This window comes from Taeniopygia guttata, chromosome Z (genome assembly GCF_048771995.1).
Source record: "Taeniopygia guttata chromosome Z, bTaeGut7.mat, whole genome shotgun sequence".
Classification (NCBI taxonomy): Eukaryota; Metazoa; Chordata; class Aves; order Passeriformes; family Estrildidae; genus Taeniopygia; species Taeniopygia guttata.
The window spans coordinates 69,867,503-69,894,648 of record NC_133063.1 but is presented as its reverse complement, the minus strand read 5'-3'; the positions used below and the strand labels follow the sequence as shown (position 1 = coordinate 69,894,648).

Genomic DNA, 27,146 nt, shown 5'->3' with positions numbered 1-27,146 from the left:
ATATGGGACTTGACTTCTTTTTAATGACTTTCATGTTTCATGTTGTTCTCTCTGTATCTTCCTTTTCTTTCAGTCGAGAGAGAGAACTGATGTTAGGTTTTATTTGTGTAATAAAACCAATTAATATCTTGCCCAGGGCCTGCAGATGTGGTTATGTGATTTTTGCTGGGCGGTGGTGGAGCTGTTTGTGGTAGAGGATTTCTTCAGCGGCTGTTGTTGGGCGGGGAGAGGTAGGACGTCAGCAGCCAGGCTAGAGCTCAGCAGCAGCACGCCGTGGGGCCGATGGTCTCCCTGTCCGCTGCCTGGTGGTTGTGGAGGGACTTGAATGGTGGTAGAATCTGGGCCGAGCCAGCCCTGCCCAGAGCCGCTCCCAGAGTTTAGTCAGGAGGCACAACCCGGCCGAGACAAGGGCCAGGACAGCAATGTAAATTGTTTGCCTGCCGGAAGGTGCAGAGACCCTCCTGGGCTTTTGTCTTGTTATAGCCTGTGTCTTCACAGAGGCGTGTACAGTTTTCTTAGTGGTTCAACAGATGATTAATTTTCAAAGCTAACTACTGATTGATCTTTTTTGTCAGACACGGAGAAAACTGCTAGCAGCTTCTCTTAGAGAGTCAGTTACATGACTGCCTCCAATATAAAACCACCACAAACAGCTTCACACTTCTACAAAGATTTCATGGCTTAGTTCATGGCAATTGTAACATGACAGACTTTGCTGACGAATGCTAAAAAAGTAAAAAAGAAATACCATCATCAATTGTCCTTTTCTGGTTTCCATTACTTTGACTGGTTGGCTCTTGTTTCACAGTTTGCTTTTTAACCTTATCTTTCTTCTCCTTACTAGCCATGGCTTCCAAATAACCTTCTGGATACTAAAATCGAAAAGCACAGATATAAAACAAGAATCACTTGTTTTACAGGAATAACCAAATAACAAAAGGAATAGCTTCTAAAAGACTTTAGATCCTATGTCTACATAGTAAAATAATTAAAAAATAATTTTAAAATCCTATATGATAGAGAAAACATTTAAATTATTACCTATCATTAAGAAAGCACAGTTAAGTCAAAGAATGTAATGCACACTGAGTTGTATTAAACTGGCTGTTTGTTATATTTGTGTGTTTATAAACTATATAAATTGGGGAGATGATGGTAAGCTGTAAAATGCATTGTATCATTGTATTGCCAAGAATAGATATTAATTCTCTCCTTCTTTCAATCTTTCATGGATTCTGCAATGCTAAAATTTTCATCGACCAGCCTACATCTGTGCCTAAAATACACTATTTATACAAACTACTCAATCACATGAGGAAAAAATACATTAAAATGCACCATATTTTTGGTTTCTCAGACAGACTCTAGTCACCTGTAGAAAAATTTGTTCCAGCCTAAGAATCACAAAACTGGACACAAATTCTGATTTTCCAATCCATATAGACAAACCAATTTACTGCTAAGGCAGAAAGCTTCATTTGAAGTTTCATTGGCTGTATCACTATTACAGGTTTCTTTCTATTTGCTTATAATCTGTACTGGTTTTTAGTATCAAAAGCTGCCATAGTGAAGTACAAGGAAAAAAGGGAGCTTTAATTTAAATGATTGCTTTATCAGGATTTTGTTTATTAGAACTAAGAATAAAAACTAACTGAGTCCTGATGCCAACCTGTACGCTTAGACCAAGCTTTTTTGACCGTTCCATTCCTTCTGAAGTCCAAGGTGCAGGCTCAACATCATCTCTCCTCAGAAGATAGCGCCAAACTAAAAATCCACATTTTCCAATTTCTGGCCAGTATTTCACCACCTGAAGGACAATACAAAATCATTGCCATTATTTTATCACGAGTCAAACACATGCATATTATCATACTTTAATTATTCAAGAAGAAATTACAAGACTGATTTATACATTATTATTATTATTATATACAGAAGTTCTTCCCTTAGCTGGGAAATTTCTGTGTTATAAATACAGTGGTCTTAAAAGGCATATTACTTTGTTTCAGAAACGAAGAAGCCTTTAAGCAAACAAAAGACTAGGATACAGATGGAAGGACTGAAGAAATAATGAAATAATCCAATTTCAGGGATGAATTGAACTCAATAAGCAGATGCAAAGCAACTTACTATTCAATCTTATATATCCTATTACAGATTATGTTCTATTATCACTGCTCTGAATAATTTCATTTTGGTTAACTTTGAAGAACAAACTAAAGCTAAAAAGCTCTAGTAAAGAAAAAAGGTACTATTTATTTCATGTAATAATGAAGAATTTTCAGACTAACATATATGAGGCTTTTAAAAACAGATTAAGAGAAATTTCATACTGTAGAGATCAGAATACCTTGTAAATGCCATCATATCTGTTGCCTTCCTCTGGGGCATATTTGCTGATCCGCCGTCCTTTTGAGCTGCGCACTACTCTAACTGGTTTACCAGCTCTCCAATTCTTTGACTCAGCTCCATTTTTATCATCCAGTGGGGCATCACAGTTAAGGGCCAATGCCCTAGAAAGACATTTCAATTCTTCATAAGCTAGATTGCTTCACCCAGCAGAGTTTTGAGAGTTAACATAATTAAGTCTTATGTGCTTCCCTTGACTAATTTTGTTTTATCAAGCAGCATAGACCTTTCAGTATGTTTTTTTTAGCAGAATTGATGGAAAAAATGAGATCCACAAACAATGCATAGTAAAAAAAAAAGATGGGAACACTAAATATGTTGTCTAGGTTCCAGGTGAAGACTCATGTGAAATTGCTAGAAAACAAACCAATCCTTTTAGACGTAATATTCTTCATTTTTAAAATTAATCCCTTCCTTAACAGAATTGAAGAAATTAAAATTATAATAAAAGGCAAACCTTCTGTGCTGCTATCCCCCATCAATAGACTTTCAGGCTTTTTAACTGTGTACACAAAAGTAATGAAAATGATGAAAAACACATAGAGGAAAAAAAGTACATAATAACCATTAAAAAAATTCTAAATACACTAACTCTCTCACATGACACATAAAATACCTCAGAGAAGAACTAAGAATCATAGTAGCTAATTAAAACTTTAATTAGCTTTAACTAAAAGCTTCAATTTACCCACAGAGACTCCCTTCTAGAAACCTAGAGCAAGGGAGTATGACCAAGCTGCTACAAGGAACAGTATTTCTACTACCACAGCCTGACATGAAGGGATTTAAAGCCCTTTGGAATTTGCCATTTGCCACAACACAAATGATGGATCTCAAAACAGAAGAAATAATATGGGTTATAAACAGACATGGTACAAGTGTAGAACCCACATTGTAGAAAACAGTAAGAGACAAGCACACTATGCCAACACTAAAATTTTTTCCCATATAAAAACAGAACTTGTAAAATTATCTGGACAAGCAAAACCAATACAGATTCAACTACATACAATCATCATAATCTTCTATATTGAAGTGCTTGAAAATTTGTATCAAGCTCAGTAAATGAGAGCAGCACATTGTTACTCCATGTGCACTAGTGCCTTCACAGCCAAGTAGTTTTGCCTGTGGATTTCTCATTTGCTAAGAGGAGAGAAACGCTGACATTAAGGGGTCCACCTTTAATTCTGTATCCCAAAACAACTTCGTTCTAGTCACTAAATATGCTTGTAAAGCTATTGCTTAAACCTACTTCCATTTTTCTTCCCTCTTTAATCTTGTTCATTTTCACATCCTGTGTGAAAAGGGACAAGATTAAGAAGGGACATTAAGAAAGGGACATGTCCCCTCCCCCTCCCTTTCACAGCAGCCAAGTCAGGCTTTTCCTCTTTCTCCTGTAGACAGCTTGAAAAAAATCCCTCTCCAGCCTGTCTGAGAGCAGCAGAACACATCTAAATGCAGAAAGTTCTCAGTGACTCTCAGCATCTCACAGGTGTTCAGAGGTCATTTGTGTAACAGATTAGGAGGGAGTACTCTTTGTTCAGGCCAGCTTTTGGAGGATGGAAAAACACTTCAGGCAGATGTCTACTTCTTCCTCTGGATACATGCTCTCTTTCAAGTACCTGTTTTGATAAAGCTGCATCCTACTTCCTCGCTTTTCACAGAAAAATATGATGAAAGAAAGGGCTACAAAAATAGAAAATATTTCTTTTATCATGGGAAAAGGAGCATGTTTTCCTCCTCCTTAAATTTATAACAAAGAAGAGAAGTTAAGTTTCTTCTATGAGAGAAGAAACTTAAGAAAAGAAACACCCAGAATTAGAAAACTTCTGCTCAAGAGTTTTGACAAACTTCTCGTTTAATTAAAACAGATTCCTCTCAGTATGACTGCAGAACAATTTCAACCAGATGCATGACTGCAAGCTGCAGCAACAATACAACAATGTATTTCACTTAGGTGAGTGTTCCTTTAAAGCAACATATCATAAGGCTTGATAAAACATCTCTTAGAAGCAACAGTCATTGCTGTTTATGAATACAGCATGTACAGAAGAGAAAAAATATAGCAAAATGTTAGTTTTAAATTAAAGCACTACAACCCAACTCTTCCTATTGGAATATTTTCAAAACTTACCTATTCATGTGCGTTAATGTCTGATCAAATGAATGTTCTCCAATTCTTTTATTTCCAGAAAGATCTCTACCTCCACTCCCAGTGTAAGTAAACTCATCTCCTCGATCCTGTGCAAGAAGATTATCCTTTGGTTTAACGCTCTAAAGTAAAGTAACTCAATTAAAAGAAAAAAAAAAAAAAAAGAAGCAACTTCATTTGTTCTATTTACTCAGAGCAAAACTGTAATCCAGGGCATGAAAGACATATTTTCAATTTCATTATTGCCATCCTACAACAGCTGCACCAGCACAAAACTACTGGTCTAGATGTAATCTCTTCAACAAAAAATTCTGACTAAAAAAATGCCTGCGTCAAAAAATGCTACTTCGGCATTTTTTATAAAGCTATTTTGAGAAAAAAAAAAATCTGAGGAACATATTCTAGCAAGTAGCTACTTTCTTTTGAGCTTTCATTGTGTTTACAAGAGTATCCTGTTTGTAAAATACAGAATAATTACCTTGGATGGATCATGTCAGTAACTTTAGCTTGTGCAAGGAGCTCAGTGCTAGTAAGTACATAGAGTGCTGCCTTCTGTACAAAGCAGGTGCTTTAATAAAATAGCAATCCCAGCTCTTCTGACTCAGTAAGAGTTTAAAATTATTTAGATTCATATTTTGTAAGCTAAAATAATTCTATACAATAGTTGCAATGTAGAATTTTCATGAAATTGAAGGAAGTCTGATAAAATCTTTCACCATGAGCTGTGAAAACTGTTAAAATCAAAATACTCTCAAGAAAAGCCTGTATTTATGTTTTCTGTACAAAGTTTGTCACAGGATTTCATATTACTCCTGGGAAATTAATGTATTTCCAGAAATACAAAAATATACAGACTAAATATAGAGTTAATACGCTATTTTTTTGGAGATGTATATTTGGTATAAAGCATATTGCAATTTAATACAAAAATAATGTTTAATTAATTTTTATAGCAAAATTCTGAACATCTATGCAGTAATAAAATTCAGTCAATTTCTTACCACTATTAAAAGTCTGACATTATTTAGGATCCAGTGCAAGACTGTTACACATATTTCATGACTGACAACAGCAGAAAAAGAGAAGGTTAGAAAAAGAAACACTGGTTGAACAAGGCCATAGATAAATTATAGAAATTAGGTTCATTTTATTTTGCGTAGGGAAAACCTAGCAGAAATTCAGCTGTAGTTATCTGTACATAATAAAATACAAGTGCTATGAAGTTAAAAAGTATACTCAAAACCTAGCAAAGACATGTATAAATTCTGGTATATGCTTTCTTAAAACAGCTACTTAGTCTACTAAATAAATCTCTAAAAACCAACAGAAACAGAATGTAGTTCTATTACGGCCAGTATATGAAACAACTTTGAAAGACCAACTAGACAAGAACCATTTACTAAGAAATTATGTAAAATAAATTGTATAAAATAAGATACCATAGGATTAGAATTAATCACAGAGTATGTTTCATTTTTCTGTGATTGTCAAGGCAAACACAATGCATAGATCACACAAGGATGATCCTGATGGTAATATAAACAAGGATGGATTTGCTTAATGTGTCACAATCATTCGAGCAAATTGCATTTTGACAATGAATAAGAAGCCTGTGACAAGTTCAGAAAAATGGGAAAACATATCTTGGAATGTCACAAATCCAGCATGGCCTGGGTTTTGTAACAGCGAAAGAAACATGAACATCTTCATGATGTGGCAGGGTGGGGAAGACTGTTAAGGCAATTTTTGATATACAAGCAGAACTAAACTGAAATCAGAAGGTGATTTCTTTTCCCTCTTCTTAAAACATAAATTTGAGATAAATATTGATATAACATATATACAAGAATGTGAAAAAAACATATGAAAGACAGTAACATTTCCTATGAAAACAAGATGGGGGAGATTATTTATAAGACAGGACATGTTCTTGACAAACTTCTGTTCATCAGCTACCAGGCTGTTGACAAATCTTCATGAGAAGAAAGTATGGAATAGACTTATTTTTTGGCATAACAGAAAAGCATAAATCAAGGACAAATTACTATAGACTTAAGCCCAAAAAACTTCAAGAGACAATACAGAAATGCAACACTATTCCTACTTGCACACTTCCAGGGAAAATGGGTTAAATGTAAATGGCTTAAATGTAAACCCAACAAATTTCCAGCATCTTCAAACAAAGACTAAGTGGTTCTCTGGTGATAGTCTAAACACCAGGTAGTCAAACTGAAAACATTGTGCTTGAAGAGATACTACGGATAGAAGGTCTATGCATACATGCTCACCTCCTGAGCATATCCCACACTTCATGGATTACATTTGCCTCTCTTTAATTATCAAAGTGCTCTGTGCATAAACGAACAACTGGAAATCCAGAGGAAGGAAAATGGAGGATAAAAGGAACAATTACGTAGTATAAATGTTACAGGTCAAGTTACAAGGATCTTTCAACATCCTTCTATATAAGGAAGACTCACCATTGCTTATAACTAGATAAACTATACTCCTTTTTTTCATATCAGATATATTAGGAAAGAAACCAAAAAAATATTTCAGGGAACAAAGACAGTTTCTAGAATTGAAGGAAAATGTCAGAGCCCATTGATCTGGGCTGGATGAAGAGAAATTGGAGGACATTTGAACCTCTGAGATAATAGCAACTATCAAACAGGAGAGGGAGACAGCTCAGAAGAACTCATAAGTGCTTGTAGAGAATGAAAATCAAAAATGGCAAAAATAAGTGATGCACAGGCCCAGTGTCTAAAGCGTAGCATAAATGAGGATATGAATGTGCCTATGACAAGCAGAAATGAAATAGGGACACTGGTACTCCAGAGACATACTGGGACACCTACAGCACCTACTTTCATTGAACTTACGGAGTTTTACTTTTAAAGTGCAGGATAATGGGAATATTCACAGCTTATTATCTGGGACCATTAGAGAGTAATGACTCATCAAAACAATTTCTCAACAGCTTTGAGTTCTATCTATTGATAATACAGGATCTCCCAATCACCTACAACAACTTTTAAATGAGAGCCACTATGAGATTGGTAAAGCTATTTTTGTCTGAAGAGGATCAGAAAGCAGAACTGAAGACAATGGTTCAGCAGTTAAAGAAAATATATGGCAAAAGGAGTTATTGATGTCTGTATGTTCTTCTTGAATAAACAAAACAGCTGAAAAAAAGACCATCAAAACAGTCTTATCTTTTCCCTTCCCTTCTTCCTACTTTCTCCCCATTTTCTTACTTTAAAATACATAATTCTACCATTTCTGCTGTCCACAGCTTAATTCCACTTCCTTGCATCAAAACTGTCTTTCAACAGCTAGTAAGTACTTTGTTACTGTCTTCTCTTAATACCTTCTGTCTGTCCCTTTTTCTTATGTTGTGTCCATAAATTATTTCTTAACTGTCCTGTTTGTAAAGTTTGATCACATTATGGAGCAAATGAACTTCAGCCACAGTAACACTGACCCAACATCTTATACTGAGGCACATGAGTGGAAGACAATCCTGGAGCTCTTGTACTGCAAAAGCCAGTCAGCCTCAGATAGCCAGTACAAGCAGTCATACTCCACTATTCAATGTTGTTATAAGTCTAACAGAGAAATAATGTAGAATGAAGAAAGTAAGATTTTGAATTCCATTGGATCATTTGACCACATTATTTCTATGGATTACTTTTAGGCACCAGCTGACCGGGACATTAACTACTTCAAGTAGTTAATACTAGATACTAGAATAACAACTATCTCAAGAGACCTCTCAATTATTTTCTCTCTCCATTAACATATCTGTTTTATGCTCAGACTTCAATGCTTGGTTCCAACAGACAATGCAAAAATTGTATTTATCAGTAAGAGGCTATTACAAACACAATCAGATTTTCTAGATGAGTTTCAACCTTCAGTTTGAACAAAAAAAAAAAATTATTTGCTTTCTTGATACAAGAAATTCCCAAATGTCATCAATTAATCAATCCCTTATCAGTTGGCCTCAGTAAAATGTAATGAATAAAAGGTGAGTTTGATTATATGATAAAGTAAAATAAGCCTTTTTAAATGAAGTTTTTAAATCCAAGTAAATTATTAACTATCAAGCAATTACATTTGAAAGCATTTTCTTTCCCCAGTAGTAGGGATATCTGAAACTGAATCATATCATCATTCATCTCCATTAAACTCTATATCCATAAAGTGCTGACAGAATTGGCCTATCTCCCCATTGCATGATTTATTTTTTATAATTTCATGGTTTAATGCTGCAGTAAAAGGTTCCAATTGAAAAGGAAGGACTAAAGTACAAATTTCATTTGTAAATCAATAAGAATTCTGTGCATTAAGTGCAGAGCCTGAATATATCATAATTATTCTTGCTGAGTCTTCCCCACAATCGCCCCTGACAGTAAGAACTTGGCAGTTTCACAGCACATTCCACCACAAAGAAAACATTTCACCATTTTACTGTTCACTAATCCACATGTCTGAACAGTAAGAAAGCTTCAAAGCAGGAAACAGCAGAAGGTGGCTAACTGGTGATTGAAGTAGGGCAACATTTTAAAAGATTAAAGTCCTAGCTAACTACTGTATGTGAATTATTTTCTGAGGTTTTTCTTACTCCTTTCCATCCAGTGTCCAAAAATGGTGGATTACTAGGCTTTTAAACTGAACATTAATATATAAACAATTCAGGCTACCCAATGAGGATTCATTATCTTTTATTCCACTAAAAATCTGTTCTGACTTGGAACCAGGTTTGCCAAAGACAAAGAGCCTTTCCAGGTCAAAGACATTTTCCTGTAGAGGAAGTTTATTTAGGAGATATAACAGCTTTTAGAGATAGTATTTTAAAATTACAGTTATCTTTGGCTATCAGTTGGAGATCTAAAATTAATTTGTTTTTTGAGGGAAAAAAATCCTGCAATCTGTATGACCAATTTAATTAGCCTACTATAATTCTAGTTAAAGCAACACATTTAAAATCTAAAAGATGTGCATTTCATATTAGACATTAATTTCATTAAGTGGTTTGTGAATGCTACATTCCAGGCAGTGAATGGTATAAAATATCAACAAACCCAGACAATGAGTATATTGCCCGAGGTCCCTTTTGAGTCCTTACAGTCATTATCTTTTGTAGCCTCAGAATCTTTTACAAGAAGATGCGACTGCTCAGACCAGGTATTATTCTCCAAGAGATTCTGAATCTCAGTTCAGAGATTTCCCATATGATCCTATGCAAAACAACACTTAGAGAAGAAACAATTTTTGTTTGGATTAAACTAGAACACACTACACAATCAATTTACCATCTTTACGACACTACCTCAACCCAGCAGAAACATGAATCTTGAGACTTTTGACAGTAAACAGTAGTTTCAAATTGATATATAAAAACAATGACACAAAATAAGAAGGCAAGTTTTCAACACAAAAGTTAAACTTCTTCAGCTGCTTGATCTGATGAACAGAAAAATCGGAATACGTTGGTCATGAACGCTGTGATTGCACAATTAGTGCTAATGTCCAGTATCTAGTGTGTAATTATTAATCTGTCCTGAAATAATTCTTACGAGTATAAATTACTGAAAGGCTTCTCAATTTCTTCAGGTAATGCTCCTATTAGGGTTATTATCAAAGCAATACTATCAAAGAGATCAGTAACATTCACCTATTCAAAATAAAAGCTAACTATAGGTAAGCCATGTAACTTGTCACTAGACTTCAAAGTTACCCTTTTTCAGGAGAGAGATTAATGTGCAAATATTTTTGTGCATGTAATTAGAAATGAGGATAAAGCATCATGTACAAAACAATTTCACCCAATGCTCATTTTATAAGCTATGACTGTACCTGTTCTCAGTCTTGAGGGTAGATCTGACAGAACTGATAAAACTTGTTATTAATGAGCACCCCAATACATCCAGAACATCCAAACTTCAGTAAAATTGGAGTAAATTCTGGGTGTCTAGGATTATAAGTTTCTACAGTCATGGCATAAAAATGTCATGATCTGAAACCTAGACGATTAACTCAGTTTCCTGCAGTGTAGATTTGTAATTACTTTACCCCAGTGTGGCTTTGTTGATTTAAAGCAATAGGAAGAGCATTAAGATGGCACACATTATCAGTGTGCCTAAATAGTACATAAAATTTATGAAAAAGTATAATACTCCTCCAAAATGAATTTATTTCTCAATTTTATAAAAAGATATGCTTACATACAAGCATCTTTGTTGCACCACTGAAATTCAATTAAGAGTCACCTCTTTTTTTTGTTACTCATACAATAAAATGAATAGATGCGAGCAGAGGTTTTTATGTGCATATTTTATTTCAAATAAATAAATCTCAAATTTCACATCTCAGATTAATTAGATACTGTACTTAGGATACATATAAGTACAGGACTCAGTTTTTCTGTGCATGTTCTTACAGGAGTTTAATCTCAACCTTTTTCAAAAAAACAGGAAAAATGCAAGTAATTGGAAGACAAATCTGGCACATGAAAGAAGAGAAGGAAAACTAACCTCAGTAATGTAACTCGGACAAAAAAAAACCCTTGTATTATTAGTTTAGAAAACAGAAAAAAATCTGACATTCATATAAGTTTGTAGGGTATTTTCTGCAACATTTCTCTTCTACTCCTTTTTAAAAGTATTTATGTCTTTCAGGCTATGACAGTGCTTAGGTGTCTACAAAATAGTCACAACATGGTCATAACATCACTTAGGTGAATTGAAAAGGCATGCAAAGGATCCAATTAAATTTACCAAATATTTTGAATTAAATAATTACCAGCTCAGAAATAAGGGGACATCAGTATCACCAAAAAGAATAAAAATAGGAGTCTGCAGCATCCTTGTACAGCAGATACAACTACTGTGCAACAATGTTCTTAGGGTCTGAGAGCCTGGACTGGAATAGACACTAAGGATACCATATCCAAACATCAAGTACCTCCTCATGCCACTTGTTCAAATAGACACACATTCCTTCAGAGGCAATATTCTGCAGCAGCAGCAGCAGCAGCTGGTAGATGCTGTTGGCAAAGAATATAGTAGTACATTCTGATGCTATTTCATTCACATGCTTTTTTTTTTCTTCAGTGCCCTTTTCCTTGTGGTTGACAGCTATGTGCCTTTTAAAAAAACAAGCTGCGTACTGCATTATCCCTTCACCTGATCCATGATTCAATATTCCACCTGATGGACTGGAACTGTGGGAAGGGATGTACCTTGTGCAAACATTATTTAATTGAAGAAAACTGAAATCTCTTAATAAATAAATGTTGGACAGCATCACAAGATGAAAATTGAAAGCAGTTACTCTTCTGTTTAGCAGCATAAAACTGCTTCTGTTGCTTTATTTAGATGTTAACACCAAAGTAGAATTTTTTCCCAGCATGTTTAGGGATCATAGTACAAGATTCTGAGAAAGAATCTGAGGAAGCTAAGAAGTTCTGAAAGCGCTCATTAGCAGGATCCAAGGAACTTCAGAACTTCATAGTATCAAGTAAGCCACATATTTTATTCTTGTTTCATTAAAATAAATGTATCACATAATTAGAAATACTGTTGTGTGCAAATACTGTAATTATTTGCACACAATTGCACTATCAGATTTTCTATAACATTCAATTCAGACTCTAAAAGTATACTGAAATGTAATTATCCTAAACAATGTCAAATCCAGTGGAAAATGACATTTTGCTTTAATGTAGATCCAAGCATAAGCATTCTTTAAGATTTGGTGATATTTTTCCCTTCAAAATACTAAAAACTACTTAATTTTGTCTACATTCATATCTACCTAAACATTAGTTTTAGATAAAACACCAAATACAACTCTGTGTTTACAGACATTGATACATTTGATGCCTTAGAAGAGCAAGACTATTGCTCGCATGAATGACATACCACTTCATCTTCAAATCCCCCAGCTAGCACGAGTGAATAAGCTCCGTCATTGCTGCGTCCATGGATTCCACCAACATGGGGCCTGTGAACACCTGCTTCGCTCACCTGGAAACAGAAAAAAGCCAGTTTATAGCAGTTTTTTTAAAGACCAAGTCATCTACACAACCACTTTTAACAATCAATTTTCTGCTTAAAATATTGTGCAGAGGTTTCTGTGTCAACAGTTAATGCAAGACTGCTATTAAAGGTGTGAATACCACTGTTTCTTCAGGAAGAAAAGCTAAAAGGAAGAGCACCCAAAAAACCAGCTGACAATACAGGACAGTGGTGACACTGGAAGATGTAATGGACTCTTTCCTCTTTGGGGGAAATCTCCAAGATTTTTTCCACAAGCAGTACATGAGACTGTACTCACTGCTATACTCCACTTGCACAGTCATTTAGAACAATTCAAAGGAGAAGGAGGTCTACCAGTTTGGTGGCATCTCGCAATTTTTAACCTAGGATGATCCCAGTGTAAAGATCATTTTGTCAGGGACTTGTAAGATAACACATTGTAAATGTAACCAGTGAAGAGGAATATTACCAGACCGCCCAAGGAAACAGAAGAAGCCATTGCAACATCACATGGATTATAGAGTAGTTGTCCAACCAGGATAACTCTCTGTTAATAAATGTTCAAGTAATCTGCACCATGACCACCTGGAACCTTCAGCTGTAGCATAATCTGGCAACATCTGCTGGAGCATCTCTCACACAAAAATTGATTTAATAATGGTTTCAAACTATGGATTAGTAGAAAAGCCTTACAAACAACCTTTACTAATAAAATGAGACTGTATATCAAATTATGCATTTTCTCAGCATGTTATGATAAAAATAGTGTTGGTAGAATGAAGGCTTCTAGCATAAAACCAATTACATTTCTTCTTTCTACCTTCATACCTTCTTCCAGACCTCGATTTTGCCTGTTTTTCTCATTCTGCTTCTTGCACTCCTGATCACCTTTTCCCAACCTACAGTTCTAAGCAACTTTCACGGGAGTCTATATTCCTCTGCTATAGTCTTGAGATTTCATAATACAATACATCAAAGATCCAGCTAGTCAAAAGTGCACTGTAAACATCAGATTAGACCTGTGCACAGCATGAAAACCATGCAAGGACACAATAATACTTCATTGCACAATACTTCCTGGTTGCTGTTAAGAATAACGTATTTTATTTTCCTGACCCTTTAATTAAATGATAATTTAGTATTTGATTTATTTTTCTAATCACTATTAAAATGACATATTTTTCGAAATTAGCTATTAGAATATCTCTTTGCTAAATAAGAAGTGTAAGTAGCTGAAAATCAATTACAACTTACACACTAAGAACTCTTCCTAGCCCCATGTTTGCTATCCACAACAATTTAGCACTCTCACTTAACTTTATCAGCTATTTGCCAATTTTTCCAGACCATTTATGAATACGATGAATACGAGGTCTTTTTAGGCCTCACTGTTGCGTTCCTCTGTCCTGTTGTATCAAACATTCTTTAATTCATCCCTCCCTCCCTTGTTTTAGTTTTCAGGTTTCATCAATTAAATTTAAGTTTCTGGTAGGTGATTCACCCCAAAGATGCTCTTCAGATGCTCTCACCAGAAGTAATGCTTAGTCAATTTCCTTCTAGAGAAAATAGTTTGTGTCATTAAAAAACTATGCAAATCAGAAATAAAGAAGTCTTTAAATTCTCATACACTCTCTAAATTCTTATAGATTTGCTGAGAAAATCTCATTTTGTCATAAAAAACTTAGTTCATATAAGAAACAAGTGTAATTTAACTTCCTATGTAGAAAGAACTTCAATTTCTTTAAAAAAATGAAAAGGTGTTTAATTTGTATAAAAAAAAATAATTATGCATAAATGGCAATTGTCTTTTGATATTTAGTCCATATATATATATGCACACATATATACACACATACAGTATATATATTATATCTATAATATTTTGAGGGATTTTCTGATGAAAGCAGCACTCCAATTCTGTTGGTTTTTCCTACCAGTACTAGAAATACTTGAAAAGCATTAGGTTTTGTCTTACCAATAGAATTCCTAACAAAAAGGTAATCAAGTAATTCCAATTACTATTAAAGCAATGAAAATAAAAAATTATTTTGATACATTGAGTTTGCCCAAGTGATTTCAGAAAGCTTTCTTACTTACTAGACTTTACATCTCGCACCGAGCAAAAAGAAAGCAAGTGATGAAAAGTTCATAAAACAAATCAGAAAGAGGCGCTTGATTTTTGGCTTGTCCCTTCTCAAGTAGTTCACAACCCTCTAGTTTTATTTTTCTAAATATGACAGAAAACATTCAGTTGCAATCATTTACATATGCAAGAGACAAAGAACTAACTGATTTAGAAAACAAAGAATGTATTTTCATGACTAGAAACAACAATGAAAAAATGAAAGAGAACCCAAAAATTAGATCAGGCTGAAGCAAAAGGGAGGAAGTTTGTAGCTTGCCGGACACTACAAAACCAGAAAAAAAAAATCAGTACTGGCACAAAATGCAGCTGTCCCATCCTCCTTGCTTTTCTTTTTCCATAGTATTGGCACTGTGGTTACATAACCAAAATGCGTAATGCACTGGGAAAATTAGTCCCTTGTCTACTCCAGATAGGATTATTTTTCTGCCAGTTTTTTACCAACCTAGTTTACCACAGAGCCTAAAGAAAATTTTAAACAGAAAATGAAGCAGTTAAAAAAAAACACCAAACCTGAATATACAGTGAATTTTAGTAGCACTACAGACTTACAAAGGCTTAAGCTGTTCATCAGTCTAAAACCAGATTTGGACATCCATTACATATAACAAAAAACACCTACAGTCAATTCACAGTCATAACACATAATGTTTTCAAAATCTGCAGTCTACTCCCCATTCACGGGATAATCTGTTCATGTGAAGAAAACTCTTCTGAAAATACTTAACTCTATTCACTAAATATCCGACTTCAAATTTTAACATGTGAAATATGTTTATCATAATTCCAACAGACTTTTTACTAAGTTACATGTAAAAAGTTGAAGCAAAAAGTTGTATGGTAAAATCAGTATAGTTCAACCTTCACTACTATTCCCATCACTTCCAATATTGGAATCATAATGTATTCGTGTTACTTAGTCCTGGTGAAAATGGCAATTGTCAATTGAAATTTATTTTAGTGCCCAACCCAATAATTACTATTCCTACTTCCTTCAACTACAGCTAATACTGAAACAACATACCTGAACTCTGAATTTCCAGGTTGTCCCAACAGGAACACCAGGTATAGGCCCATAATGATTTGAAGGAACAATAGTGCATTCCTTAGTGCGACCAACACAGGCCATGCCCTAAAAATACGTCAGACAAAAGTAATCAGACCAATGAATTGCAATATTGAAGAGTATTTGTAAATTCAACGCAGAGATCATGAAATCTGTCTATTATAACAAACACATATTTCAAAATATGTTAACAATCGTTAAAAGGAATGTAAAATTAAGTAATATGTGCTTATAGGTTTGGGAGGGGAATTGGGGGTTTTCTTTTTTGTCATTTTTTTTACCTCTAGTCACCTTAATAATCTTTCCACTGCTTTAACTGCCAGTAGACAGCAGGCAGGATTAAACATTGTCTTGTTGTCTGTGCAACCCAGTACTGAATTTTGTGTAGTGCACATGCAAGCAGAATTATAGATGTAGCACATACATGAACAATCAGAATAACAGCTATTTCTAAAACACACTCTACCTTTCCCCAGTCTCTCTGGCTTTCAGTACTGGCAGATGGCATCTTTGCTTTCTTTTTACTCTGTTTGAGCTTTTCTCCAGCCTTTACAACTTCATTAGAATCATTTTTGCAGGAAGGACAATACCTAAAAAAAGGTTTTAGTAAATTCTCAATTAACTTCAAAATAATGGAAATACATTTCTGGTAGCCAAAATAGTGTCTATTTGCTTATTTTGACTGAATGTTTCAAGCTAGCAAGCATATACCAGTCTTAAGCAGCTGAAGCCTACAGCTTAAAAAATGAACTCAACATGAACAAATACTGTTACTTTTTTTTAAAAAAAGGGTTTTCAATATCTTTAAAGGTAGAGTGCTAGTTGCAAAACATACAACTATTTTTTCTCACATGATATATGAGAGGTGCCCATGTCACCTGTATTATCTCTTCTTTTAGTCCTCCTTCATTTACATCACGTAAAGGAGAAGATAGCTGAGATTAAAGTATGCTGCTAACCAGTACTCATGGTCTGTTTCTGTGTCCTGCCCAGTCTATCCTTATTTTTTGCTGGTGGTGCAACAAATTTCACTGCAGATTACTGAATGTCAAACAGAGCCAAGGTGTAACATAATGTATACAGAAACACACACAATCACTCCACACAGCACTGAAGCCATTTGAACATCATGCTGGGGCTCACTCATACTAACACAAATTCATTCTGGTAGGAAAGCAGAGATACTAGGATACACTGACCACAGCAGAGAGAGAAAAGGAGCACAGTGGTCATTGTACTGTTTCCAGCAACATTCTTATCCCAGTCCAGGAGTAATAATACACAGGCATGTCCTTGTTTCTGGCTCCCATAGGCTGGATTTGGTTACCATATACCATTAGAAGAGGAAGCCTGATCTACATTAACACTGATAACCTCATTCAGTAAACAAAAACTACTACAACTACTACTACTGCTGGTTTGGATTTAGTAAGTTTTTTTATGTGGATATGAATAGAAGAATTAATGATTCAGGTTCACGGGAATAGATTTCACTATCTCAGTAAAGGTATTGGACCATGAAAACAATGAAGCCATGTATATCAAAAAATAATAATGTACGATGCTGAAGTTATACACTGTAACTTTGACAGGTACTACAGCTGCTTACAGAAAAAGCATGTAAGACCAATTAAAAGAACAAATATGACATAATGCAAATTCACAAGGTGAATTAACAAGGTGAAGTCACATGGTGAATTCCATGTTTCTTGATAGGCTAACAATACTACCTTAATATCTTTTAAACTGAATCTTGTAGGGACTATTAAATACTGTTTCACATACAGAGTGATTTAATCTCCACAAGATAAACTTATCCTTTCCCAAAGTGAAGACTTAACCCCTGAATAGAGTTCACCAGATTTTACACTCTAAAAATACGAAATGGAAATATTCCCAATTCTGAAGCAAACTGCTCCTAAATTAAGAATCAGACAACCATGACTCTTTGCTAGTATGAAGGAAGAAGGGAGGGCACAAACTTCCTCTTTGATAGGACATACTGCTCTGATGCCCATTGCAAATGCACTTCTACATAATGACAAGCATTAAAACAGTACAGGGCTGGTGACACTAAGCACCTCAAAACTAGCTCACATAAGCCAGGCCCACAACTGTACCTCTACCACCCTGTGACTTCATTCACAGATGCAGCTATCTTATATACTTACATATGTATATACTTACATATATAGATCTTAAGGCTCCTATTCTTAGTTACACAGTAATCAAAAACTAGCTAAAAAGCTTGACAGGGGTTTTCCAATGAATTTTAATTATATGAATTAAACTTCTGGAAATTCATAATTTGGAGAATGGACCACAACTGTCTCTGGAGAGGAGGAGGTGTTTGTAATAAAAAGGCTCACTATGATCCAGCCATGTGCACTCACAGCCCAGAAAGCCAACCCTCTTCCTGAGCTGCATCCAAAGCAGGGTGGGCAGCAGGTCAAAGGAGATGATTCCACCACTCTACTCTGCTCTTGTGAGACCCCACCTACAGTGCTGCATCAGCTCTGGGACACTCAAGACAAAAAAGATAGGGACCTGTTGCCAAGAGCGCAGAGGAGGGCCACCAAGCTGATCAGAGGGCTGAAGCACCTCTGCTATGAAGACAGGCTGAGAGAGCTGGGACTGTTCAGTCTGGAGAAAGGTTTCAGACACCTTCTAGCTAGTTTAGATTTTAGTAAGAAATTCTTTCCTGTGAGGATAGTTGCCCCAGAAAACAGGCAGGCACTAACCAATAAACATTTTGGAATCCAGTAAGGTGTAGGAAATTGAGTTATTCATTTACAGAGAATGCTAAAACTTCCAAAAGATTCACACATATTACAAAAAATATAATCACAAGGTTCTAAGAGTTTCCAGGTAATGTATTCATAGACATCTTAGACATTTAATGACGTCTATGGAAAACTTTATAAGAATAAAGTTCTATTTATTACACATTTATAAAGGATTAACACCTCCAATAAATCATAGGCAGGTGATAAATATGAACAGTGTAAATTGTAGACAGCTAATAAAAACATAAGAGTAATTACATATGAAATGAAGAGTAGTAATGTGGTGGTCCTTCCATAGCATGAAAAATGAATGTAGTAGAGGCAATGAAGAGCACAGGGGCAGCAGCAGGGACAAAGGATGAAGGGGTAGAGAAGCAAGAGCGTAAGAGAATTGCTCAAGCAGTGAAGCTTTCAAAAAATGAACAGGCTGAGGAACAACAACTGTCAATAAATACAATCAGGTAATGTCCCAGAAGATCATAATGACCATAAAGAATAAAATGAACATACCAGTCTTGAAATTTCATAATGGCCTTAAAGCTTACTACTAATCCATTGTGAATGATTTATAAGAATTATCATGACAGAAAACATAAGCCTTATATTAAGTAGATGGATGAAAACACCTCAGAATTTAAAAATATCTTCACTATTTTCTCTCATGAGGTGCAAATATCAAAAAGGTACCATGTATAGAATGTCAATATAGGTAAGTAAATCATCCTTGTATATTTACCAGTCTTCATCTTCTGGTATCTTGCTTAAAGGAGGGTTCAGGCAGTAAATATGATAAGCCATATTACATTCATCACACAGGAGTTGCATGTGAGCATCCTGTTTTCCACCACACAAGTAACATGAACAAAACCGGCACTCCTTATCTGGATCAGCCCTACAGTGCTTGCATTCAGGGCCGCTTTTTCCTGTCAAAAACAAAGAAATGTCAAATGCCATGTATCTCAGCAAAGTGAATTATTATATCTAAAGGAATAATTATTTCTGAGCATGAACACTGCTCTCTTGAAAATGCGTTTCTTCTTACAATGAGGTATTTATCTAGGCTTAATAAGGTTTCTTCTGCTGTATAAACAAGCCAAAAAAAACATGACTAATCATCAGCTTCTCTTTATTTTCTCATGCTCCCAAGATGCACGTGCACATTCTCCCTAAAGATGAAGTTTTGCTGTCTTCTGAAGCTATACAGCTTATTAGCTCCTTGTAAGTTAGCTTGGATAACATAAGCAATAAAAATAAATATTTCTTTCAGAAGTTTATTCTTGAATAGAAATATGAGGTGGATCCTTGATGTATCCAGGAGTTCTGGATACTTGAACACTTTTCCTAAGTATACCAAGAAGGAAATTAATGACTCAGAATTTGCAGAAATCTACGCCCCTTTCTATTGAAGAAGAGCATGCCCTCCCAGCTGAACAGATTTTGCAGACAAATTGATCCATGCACTTGAAGTTATCAGTGTACATCTCTGTGGAGAGAAACTCCAGACTCAAAGTTATATAAGAAAGGGGGATTGAAATGTGAAGCACTGTGCTGTGTCTGCAATCTTTCTGGAAGACCTTCAACAATTCTTTTATCTTAAAAGATAGAATCAACTACACTTAGAGTGGGAAGAGGATGGAGTTTTGATGAACAAAGAAGAGTCAGGGGCTGCTGATGAATTAAAAATTGACAGGGGAACACCTGTGAAATGCCTCAAAAGAACTAGAGCTTTCTCATCTAAAATGCTTACACAGTTGGATATGTAGCATGGGTGACAATCAGAAGAACTGTAAGTGACTGTGCAAATGTAAAGCTATGATCTAATCACAAATGCTGAAACTTGGTAGGACAAATCACAGGACTGGAGCATTCCAGTTGACAGCTACAAACTGTTTAGAAGGGATAGGCAAGGAAAGGGGAGGGAGCAGGCAATTTGCCCTCTCCATGGACTTGATTGCACAAACTCATCTTTGAAAAACAGTGATGAACAGGTCAAGAGCTTGTGGTTAAAAATCAGAAGCCAAGCCAATAAACAGAATCTCACAGTTTGTGTTTATTACCCATCACCCAGCTGAGGATACCCTATTGACAAAACCTTCTTAGTTCACCTGCAGGAAGCATCACTCTGGCAGGTTCTGATCCAGCTGCTGGGACTTGTCAGGACAGTCCCTGACATCTGCTGGAAAAGCAGCTCGGCAAGATGTAAGAAGTCCAGGAGACTCCTGGACAGCATCAAGGATAATTTCTTACCCCAGATGACAGAGAAGTGCACCTGCTACTGCACCTGTGGCGCAGATTAACTAGCCCAGATTAACTAACTGGAGAGGTCAGGATCACTGCCAGCCTGGGCTGAAGTGGTCATGCCCTGGTGGAATTCATGATCTCAGCAATTATGGGCCAAAGAAAGCTTAAAGTCACTACTCTGAATTTTAGAAGCCTGAACTTTTAGTTATTTTAGGAATTAGTGGACGGGACCCTCTGGAAAACTGCACTCAGGGAAAAATGAACAGAATAAAACAGTCAGATCTTTAAGGACATTTCTTTTAGAGCCCAAGATCTCTCCATTTCCACCAGTGAGCATTCAGACAGGGAAGGCAAGAGACCAGCATGGTTCAGTAAAGACCTCTTGGACATATACAAGAAGGAAAAGCACTGGACATGGAATCAGGGACGGGTATCCTGGGAAGAAAAGAGAAGTTGTAGAGGGACAATTAAGAAATTAGGAAAGCTAAGGTACAGCTGGAGCTGAATTTGGCAAGGGATACAAAGAATAGTAAAAATGGCTTCTTATAAGCATATTGGTCAGAAAAGGAAGATTAAAGAAAATGTACACACACAATCCTCTCCTCCCCCATCCCCCAAAATGGGACAGAACTAATTACTATCCACATGGAGAAGGGTGAGGTATGCAGCAATTTTGTTTGCCTCAGTGTTCATTCGTAATCACTCTTCCCACATCACTCAAGTCCCTGAACCTCAAGACAGGAACTGGGGAATTCAAGTCACTCCTGGTGCAAGAGCAGTTCAGGTTCAGGATCATCTGAGAACCTGAACATAGACAATACCATGGGACCCAAGGAGATGCGTCCCAGGGTCCTGAGAGAATTGTAGCTGTTAACTGCAACCACTCTTCATAATATATAAAAAATCATGTCTGAAAATCCACAACAGTCAGAGTAAGATCTCAGTGACTGGAGAAAATGCTATTTCAACCTTTAAAAAAAAAAGAGTAAAAAGCAAGAACCCAGGAATTGTTGACTAGTCAGCCGCATCTCAGTACCCAGTAAGATCACAGAGCAGAGACTCCTGGAAGACATGTCAAGACCTGGAAGACAGAAGACTGGTTAAAGATAGCCAAAATGGCTTTACAAAGGGCAAATAGTGCCCGATTGACACAGTGGCCCTCCAACAAGGACGGAATGCATCATTTGTCAAAGGAAAACTATAGGTGTCTGTATACCTGTCTGTAAGGCCTTTGATATGGACCATCACAATATTCTTAACAAAAAAAATCATAGATTTATAGAATATCATGAGGGGATAGGGATCCACAAGAGTCACTCACATCAAATTCTTGGCCCTGCAGAGGACATCCCAAAAATCCCTCTGTGCATGAGAACATTGTCCAGAAGCTCCTTGAATCTCTGCCAGGCTGAGTGCTGTCACAATTTCCCTGGGAAGCCTGTTCAAGTGTCCAAGCACCCTCTGGATGAAGAACCTTTTCCTGTTATCTAACCTAAACCTCCCCTGACACAGCTTTAGGCCATTCCCTCAGCTCCTGTCACTGTCACCACAGAGTACACATTGGTCTGCCCCTCCTGTTCCCCTCATGAGGAAGTTGTAGACTGTGATGACTGCTCTCAGCCTCTTCTTCTCTAGGCTAAACAATCAGGCAACCTCAGCTGTTGTCTTTATAAGGCTTCCCTTCAAGGCCCTTAACCATCTTTGTGGCCCTCCTTTGTGACACTCTATAGCTGACTTACATTCTTGCTGTTAAACTAAAGAGAGATGTGTTTGATGAATGAAATGTTAAATGGATAAGGACTTAATTGGACAGCCACATTCAAAGAGTGCTCCATAACCAATGGTTTAATGTAAAAGCTAAAACCATTAAGGAGTGTTGTTCTTCAAGTGTCATATTTGGAACGCTATTATTTTCTGTCTACATCAACGACACACCCAGTGGTGCACCCTCAACAAGGTTGTAGATGACACCAAACTGAGCAGTGTAGTTCATCAAAGAGTCACAGAATCATTAAAGTTTGAAAATGCCTTTAAGATCATCAAGTCTAAGTACCAACCTAGCTCCACCATCATATTCAGCATTAAACCATGTCCTCCAGTGCCATATCCACTCACCTTGAGAAACCTACCAGGGACGGTGATGCCACCACTTCATTAGGGAGCTTGGTCTAATTATTAACAACCATGAAAAAAATTTTCCCAATATCTAATCAATACTCTCAGGCACATGTTATGACTCACTTCAGCACCTCAATGTCCTTCTTATAGTGAATGGCACAGAATTGAACAGAGGAATTAAGATGTGGCCTCACCAATGCTGAGGACAGGGGCAATCCCTGCCCTGCTCCTGCTGGCCACGCTGTTGCTGGCACAGGCCAGGTGCCATTGGCCCTCTTGGCCCCCTGGGCACTGCTGGCTCATGCTCAGCTGCTGTCACCAGCACCCCCAGGGCCTTTTCCTGTGGGCAGCTCTGCAGCCACTCTGCCCCAGCCTGTGGCACTGCCTGGGGCTGCTGTGACCCAAGGGCAGGACCAGCCCTGGCCTTGTTGTACCTCACACCACTGGCCTTGGCCATGATCCAGCCTGTGCAGATCCCTCTGCAGAGCCTTCCTGCCCTCAGCAGATCAGCACTCCCACCCAGCTTGGTGACATCTGCCATCTGACTGAGGGTTCATTCAATCCCTTCATCCAGATAATGCACAAAGAATATAAAACAGGACTGGCCCCAGTACTGAGCTCTGGGAGCACCACTGGTCACTGGCCACCAGCTGGATGTAGCTCCATGCACCACCAAGCTCTGGGCCCAGCCACACAGCCGGTTTTTACCCTGTGAACTGCATGCCTGTCTGAGCCATGAGCAGAGTTTCTCCAGAAGAATGCTGTGGGAAACAGTATCAAAGGCTTTACCGAAGTCCGGGTAGACAACATCCACAGCCTTTTGCTCAACCACCGGGTGGGTCACAGTCTGGTAAGGAGATCAGGCTGGCCAGGCTGAACCTGCCTTCCACAAACGCCTGCCGGCTGGGCCTGATCCCCTGGCTGTCCTGCACACACACCATGTGTGAGGACACTCTGGATGATCTGCTCCATGACCTTCCCCAGCACTGAGGTCAGGCTGACAGGCCTGTACTTCCCCGAATATTCCTTCCAGACACTGTAAGGACAGGTCCAGAGGAGGGCCATGGAAATGATCAGAGGGCTGGAACACCTCTTCTGTGAAGAAAGGCTGGGAGAGATGGATTTGTTCAGCCTGGGCAAGAGAAGGCTTTAGGGATACCTTTGTGTGGCCTTTCAATACTTAAAGGAGGTATATCAGAAAGACAGGGAAAGATTTTTTACCAAGATCACTAATGACAGGGAGCAACAATAATGAAAACTACAAGCAATTTTAAATTGAAAGAAATGTAATTTAGACTGGATACAAGGAAGACATTTTTTTTATTGTGAGGGATAAGACACTGGCACAGGTTGCCCTGAGAAGGTATGGATGCCCCATTCCTGGAGCCTCTTAAAGTCAGGTTAAATAGGGCTTTGAGCAACCTGATTTAATGAAAAATACTCCTGCCCATGGCAGGGGGGTTGGACTAAAATATTTTTTAAAGTCCCTTCCAACTAAAACCATTCCATGATAAGAAGTGCTAAAACAATGTTGTTTGAATCATTGGTTTTAAGATAAAAACCTTTAAAATTGAAACATATAAAAGAATCACTGAAGAGGGAAGATTACCAGCTGCAGATAGAAGCTTTTTTTAGATCTACTGACTGGAAAGCCTGAAAAATAAACATGTATAACTACCAGCAGTGACTATTTTGCAAAGTCTTAAAGGCAAAAATACATTTAAATATATACTTCTAAAAAAACCCTCCAAAAATCTATAAGAATATTGCTTCTAGTAAAGTGTAGCCTAGAAGACTTATCATGCTTTCCAAATGGAGGTAATCTATTAGTTTCAGACTTCTCTCCAAAGGTTCGTTTGAAGAGAAAGGAAAAATTTTATGTGTGCTGATTAATAAATCTGAGGGTTTTCTTGCATAGCTATATTAAACTCACTAGCTGTGCAAGGTGCCAACACTGATTCCAGTCAGACTAAGAAATCCCAGATAACTGTTAACTCCTTTGAAAAATTTTAAAAGTGATGACCGAGCATTCCCTATGGAAACTCTATAGTCTGCCTCATTTAGCTAATAACAGACAACATGAAATGGCAATTGTGGTAGCTCTGAGCACCACATTGTTTAGGCCTTTTTTCAGTTAAAAAATCAGTTTCTTAGATAAAATGTTAGTAATTTTATTCTTAAATAGGAAAAGAGCAAAAACGACCTACATATTTTAGTTCAGTTAAATAGGTGAAGTTCTGTATTTTCTTCAATATACAAACTACAAACTGTCATTTTCATGATATGACTTTCATTTTTCACATTTCTGTTTTAACCATATTTTAAGTCATATGCACTAACTATAGCTGCACTATTAGTCATATGAAGACAGGTCTGTTCACCTCAACCAACAATGCAAAGTTTAGTTCCATAAATAATTTAATATTAACTTTTTTTTTGAAGAAGGAAGTAGCACAAGTTTGGATTCTGGAAGTAATATATTTTGATACCTAGGTGTTATTTGCATGTTGCATATAAATATTTGTAACATATTTACAACTATGTTGCTTCTCAGATTTTTTTATTTCTAATATAATTTTCTAATAGGCTTAGTCTTACTCCTTTCCTCAGTTGCAGAATTTTACTTCCATTAATTAATGAGAAAATGACTGCTTTATTTTTAACTGTAACTGCTAAATGTATATTAACATCACTTTACACATACAAAACCTAACTATTATGTGACCATGCTCAAGAAATAAAGAGTTTTTCTGCAGAGACATCCTAGTCCGTTTATCTGATAAAGATTATTTCCACAGTGGGCATTCTATCTTTTGACATGGGCGTGGAGAGTAGCTAAATATGGACAAAAATATAATCAGTGCATTTGCTGATTGTGCTTACAACAATCTCATAGAATATTTAAGACCAAATAATTATTTTAAATTTAATCTGAAATTAAAATTAAATAAAATAATAAAATAAAATTTTAAAAAAAGAAAGTAATAAAATTCTGCATCTCTCCATACTATATAAGCTAAGGGAGCTGTGTGTTTATAGATAGATGTATATATATTTAACTTTTTTTAATACACAGTACAAATGGGGTTGTAAGTACAATCCAGAAGGAAAGGCTACATTGGTAGCCTACACTACAGCATACAGCTCAACTGATAATGCACTGTGCATACTTGAACAAAGGCAAAAACAGCTGACCTGGCTGGAAAACCAGAATCACATGAATAGGGTTGTGTAGTGAGTGTTGACTTCAGGAAAAAGAGCAGTTCAAGAAATACAGCTGAATTCCCACATCAGTTTATTTTTCACAATTACACTTTAGAAGATTATATTTATGAATTATATTTATTTATGAAGGTTATAAACAATATGCTGAAATTAATAAGATTGTGACCAGGAACAAAATGAAACAGAACATACAGAGAGGTGCAAATCTCTACACAGATGTCAGTATTTGGGTAGTTTATGCAAAGAGGTTACAAATAAAGAAACAACTATCAACATTGGAGTGAAGGAGCTGTAATAGTCAACAAAGGTCTTGACTCTGAAACAATTAGAGTGGAAATCGGTGTACAAAGTATTGACTGGTAAGGCCACCCCTCAAATCTTGTGTTCAGCCTCAAATCCCTCATTCAAAGAAGGACACTGAGGTGCTGGAGTGTGTCCAGAGTTGGCCAGTGAAGCTTGTGAAGGCTCTGGAGTACACATCCTATGAGGAGCAGCTCAGGGAGCTGGGGTTATTTACTCCAGCTGGTAAATATAATAAGGTGACCTGAGACCTTATTGCTCTCTGCAACTACCTGAGTTTATAGCCAGGTGAGGGTCAGTCAAAAGGACAAGAGGAAATGGCCTGAAGCTGGACTAGGGGAGGTTTAGCTTGATTATTAGGAAAACTGCTTCACAGAAAGAATGGTCAAGCACTGGAAGATGTTGCCTAGAGTAGTGATGGAATTACCACCCCTGTAAGTGTTCAAAAAACACCCAGATGTGGCATTTAGGGACATGGTTTAATGGTGGATTTGAATGCCTAAAGGGTCTCTTGCCATCTAAATGATTCTATGGTAAGTAAATACTCATGTGAGCTCAAATAGCACCATTGTAGACAATTCTGTATGGTCAGCAATACGGTAATCACTCGTTTCCTTGATACATAGTTTTAAAAGTTAATTCATTACACAGTAGCTGCAGG

General features: G+C 36.7%; 1 protein-coding gene across 4 annotated transcripts in view; it reads right to left on the bottom strand.

The window, feature by feature from the left end:
* UHRF2 (ubiquitin like with PHD and ring finger domains 2) overlaps window positions 1-27,146 on the bottom strand; it is a 77,597-nt gene that overhangs the window by 4,789 nt on the left and 45,662 nt on the right. For 2 of the 4 annotated variants that reach the window (XM_030258937.4, XM_030258938.4), the window contains exons 6-13: window positions 19,338-19,524; window positions 16,282-16,405; window positions 15,774-15,881; window positions 12,490-12,594; window positions 4,544-4,683; window positions 2,351-2,513; window positions 1,670-1,807; window positions 749-872 (exon numbers count right to left, since the gene is read on the bottom strand). In XM_030258937.4, the coding sequence (XP_030114797.1) occupies window positions 749-872; window positions 1,670-1,807; window positions 2,351-2,513; window positions 4,544-4,683; window positions 12,490-12,594; window positions 15,774-15,881; window positions 16,282-16,405; window positions 19,338-19,524 (1,089 nt within the window). The remainder of the gene's footprint in view (window positions 1-748; window positions 873-1,669; window positions 1,808-2,350; window positions 2,514-4,543; window positions 4,684-12,489; window positions 12,595-15,773; window positions 15,882-16,281; window positions 16,406-19,337; window positions 19,525-27,146) is intronic. The other 2 variants (XM_030258939.4, XM_002192826.7) reach the window with 1 other exon arrangement.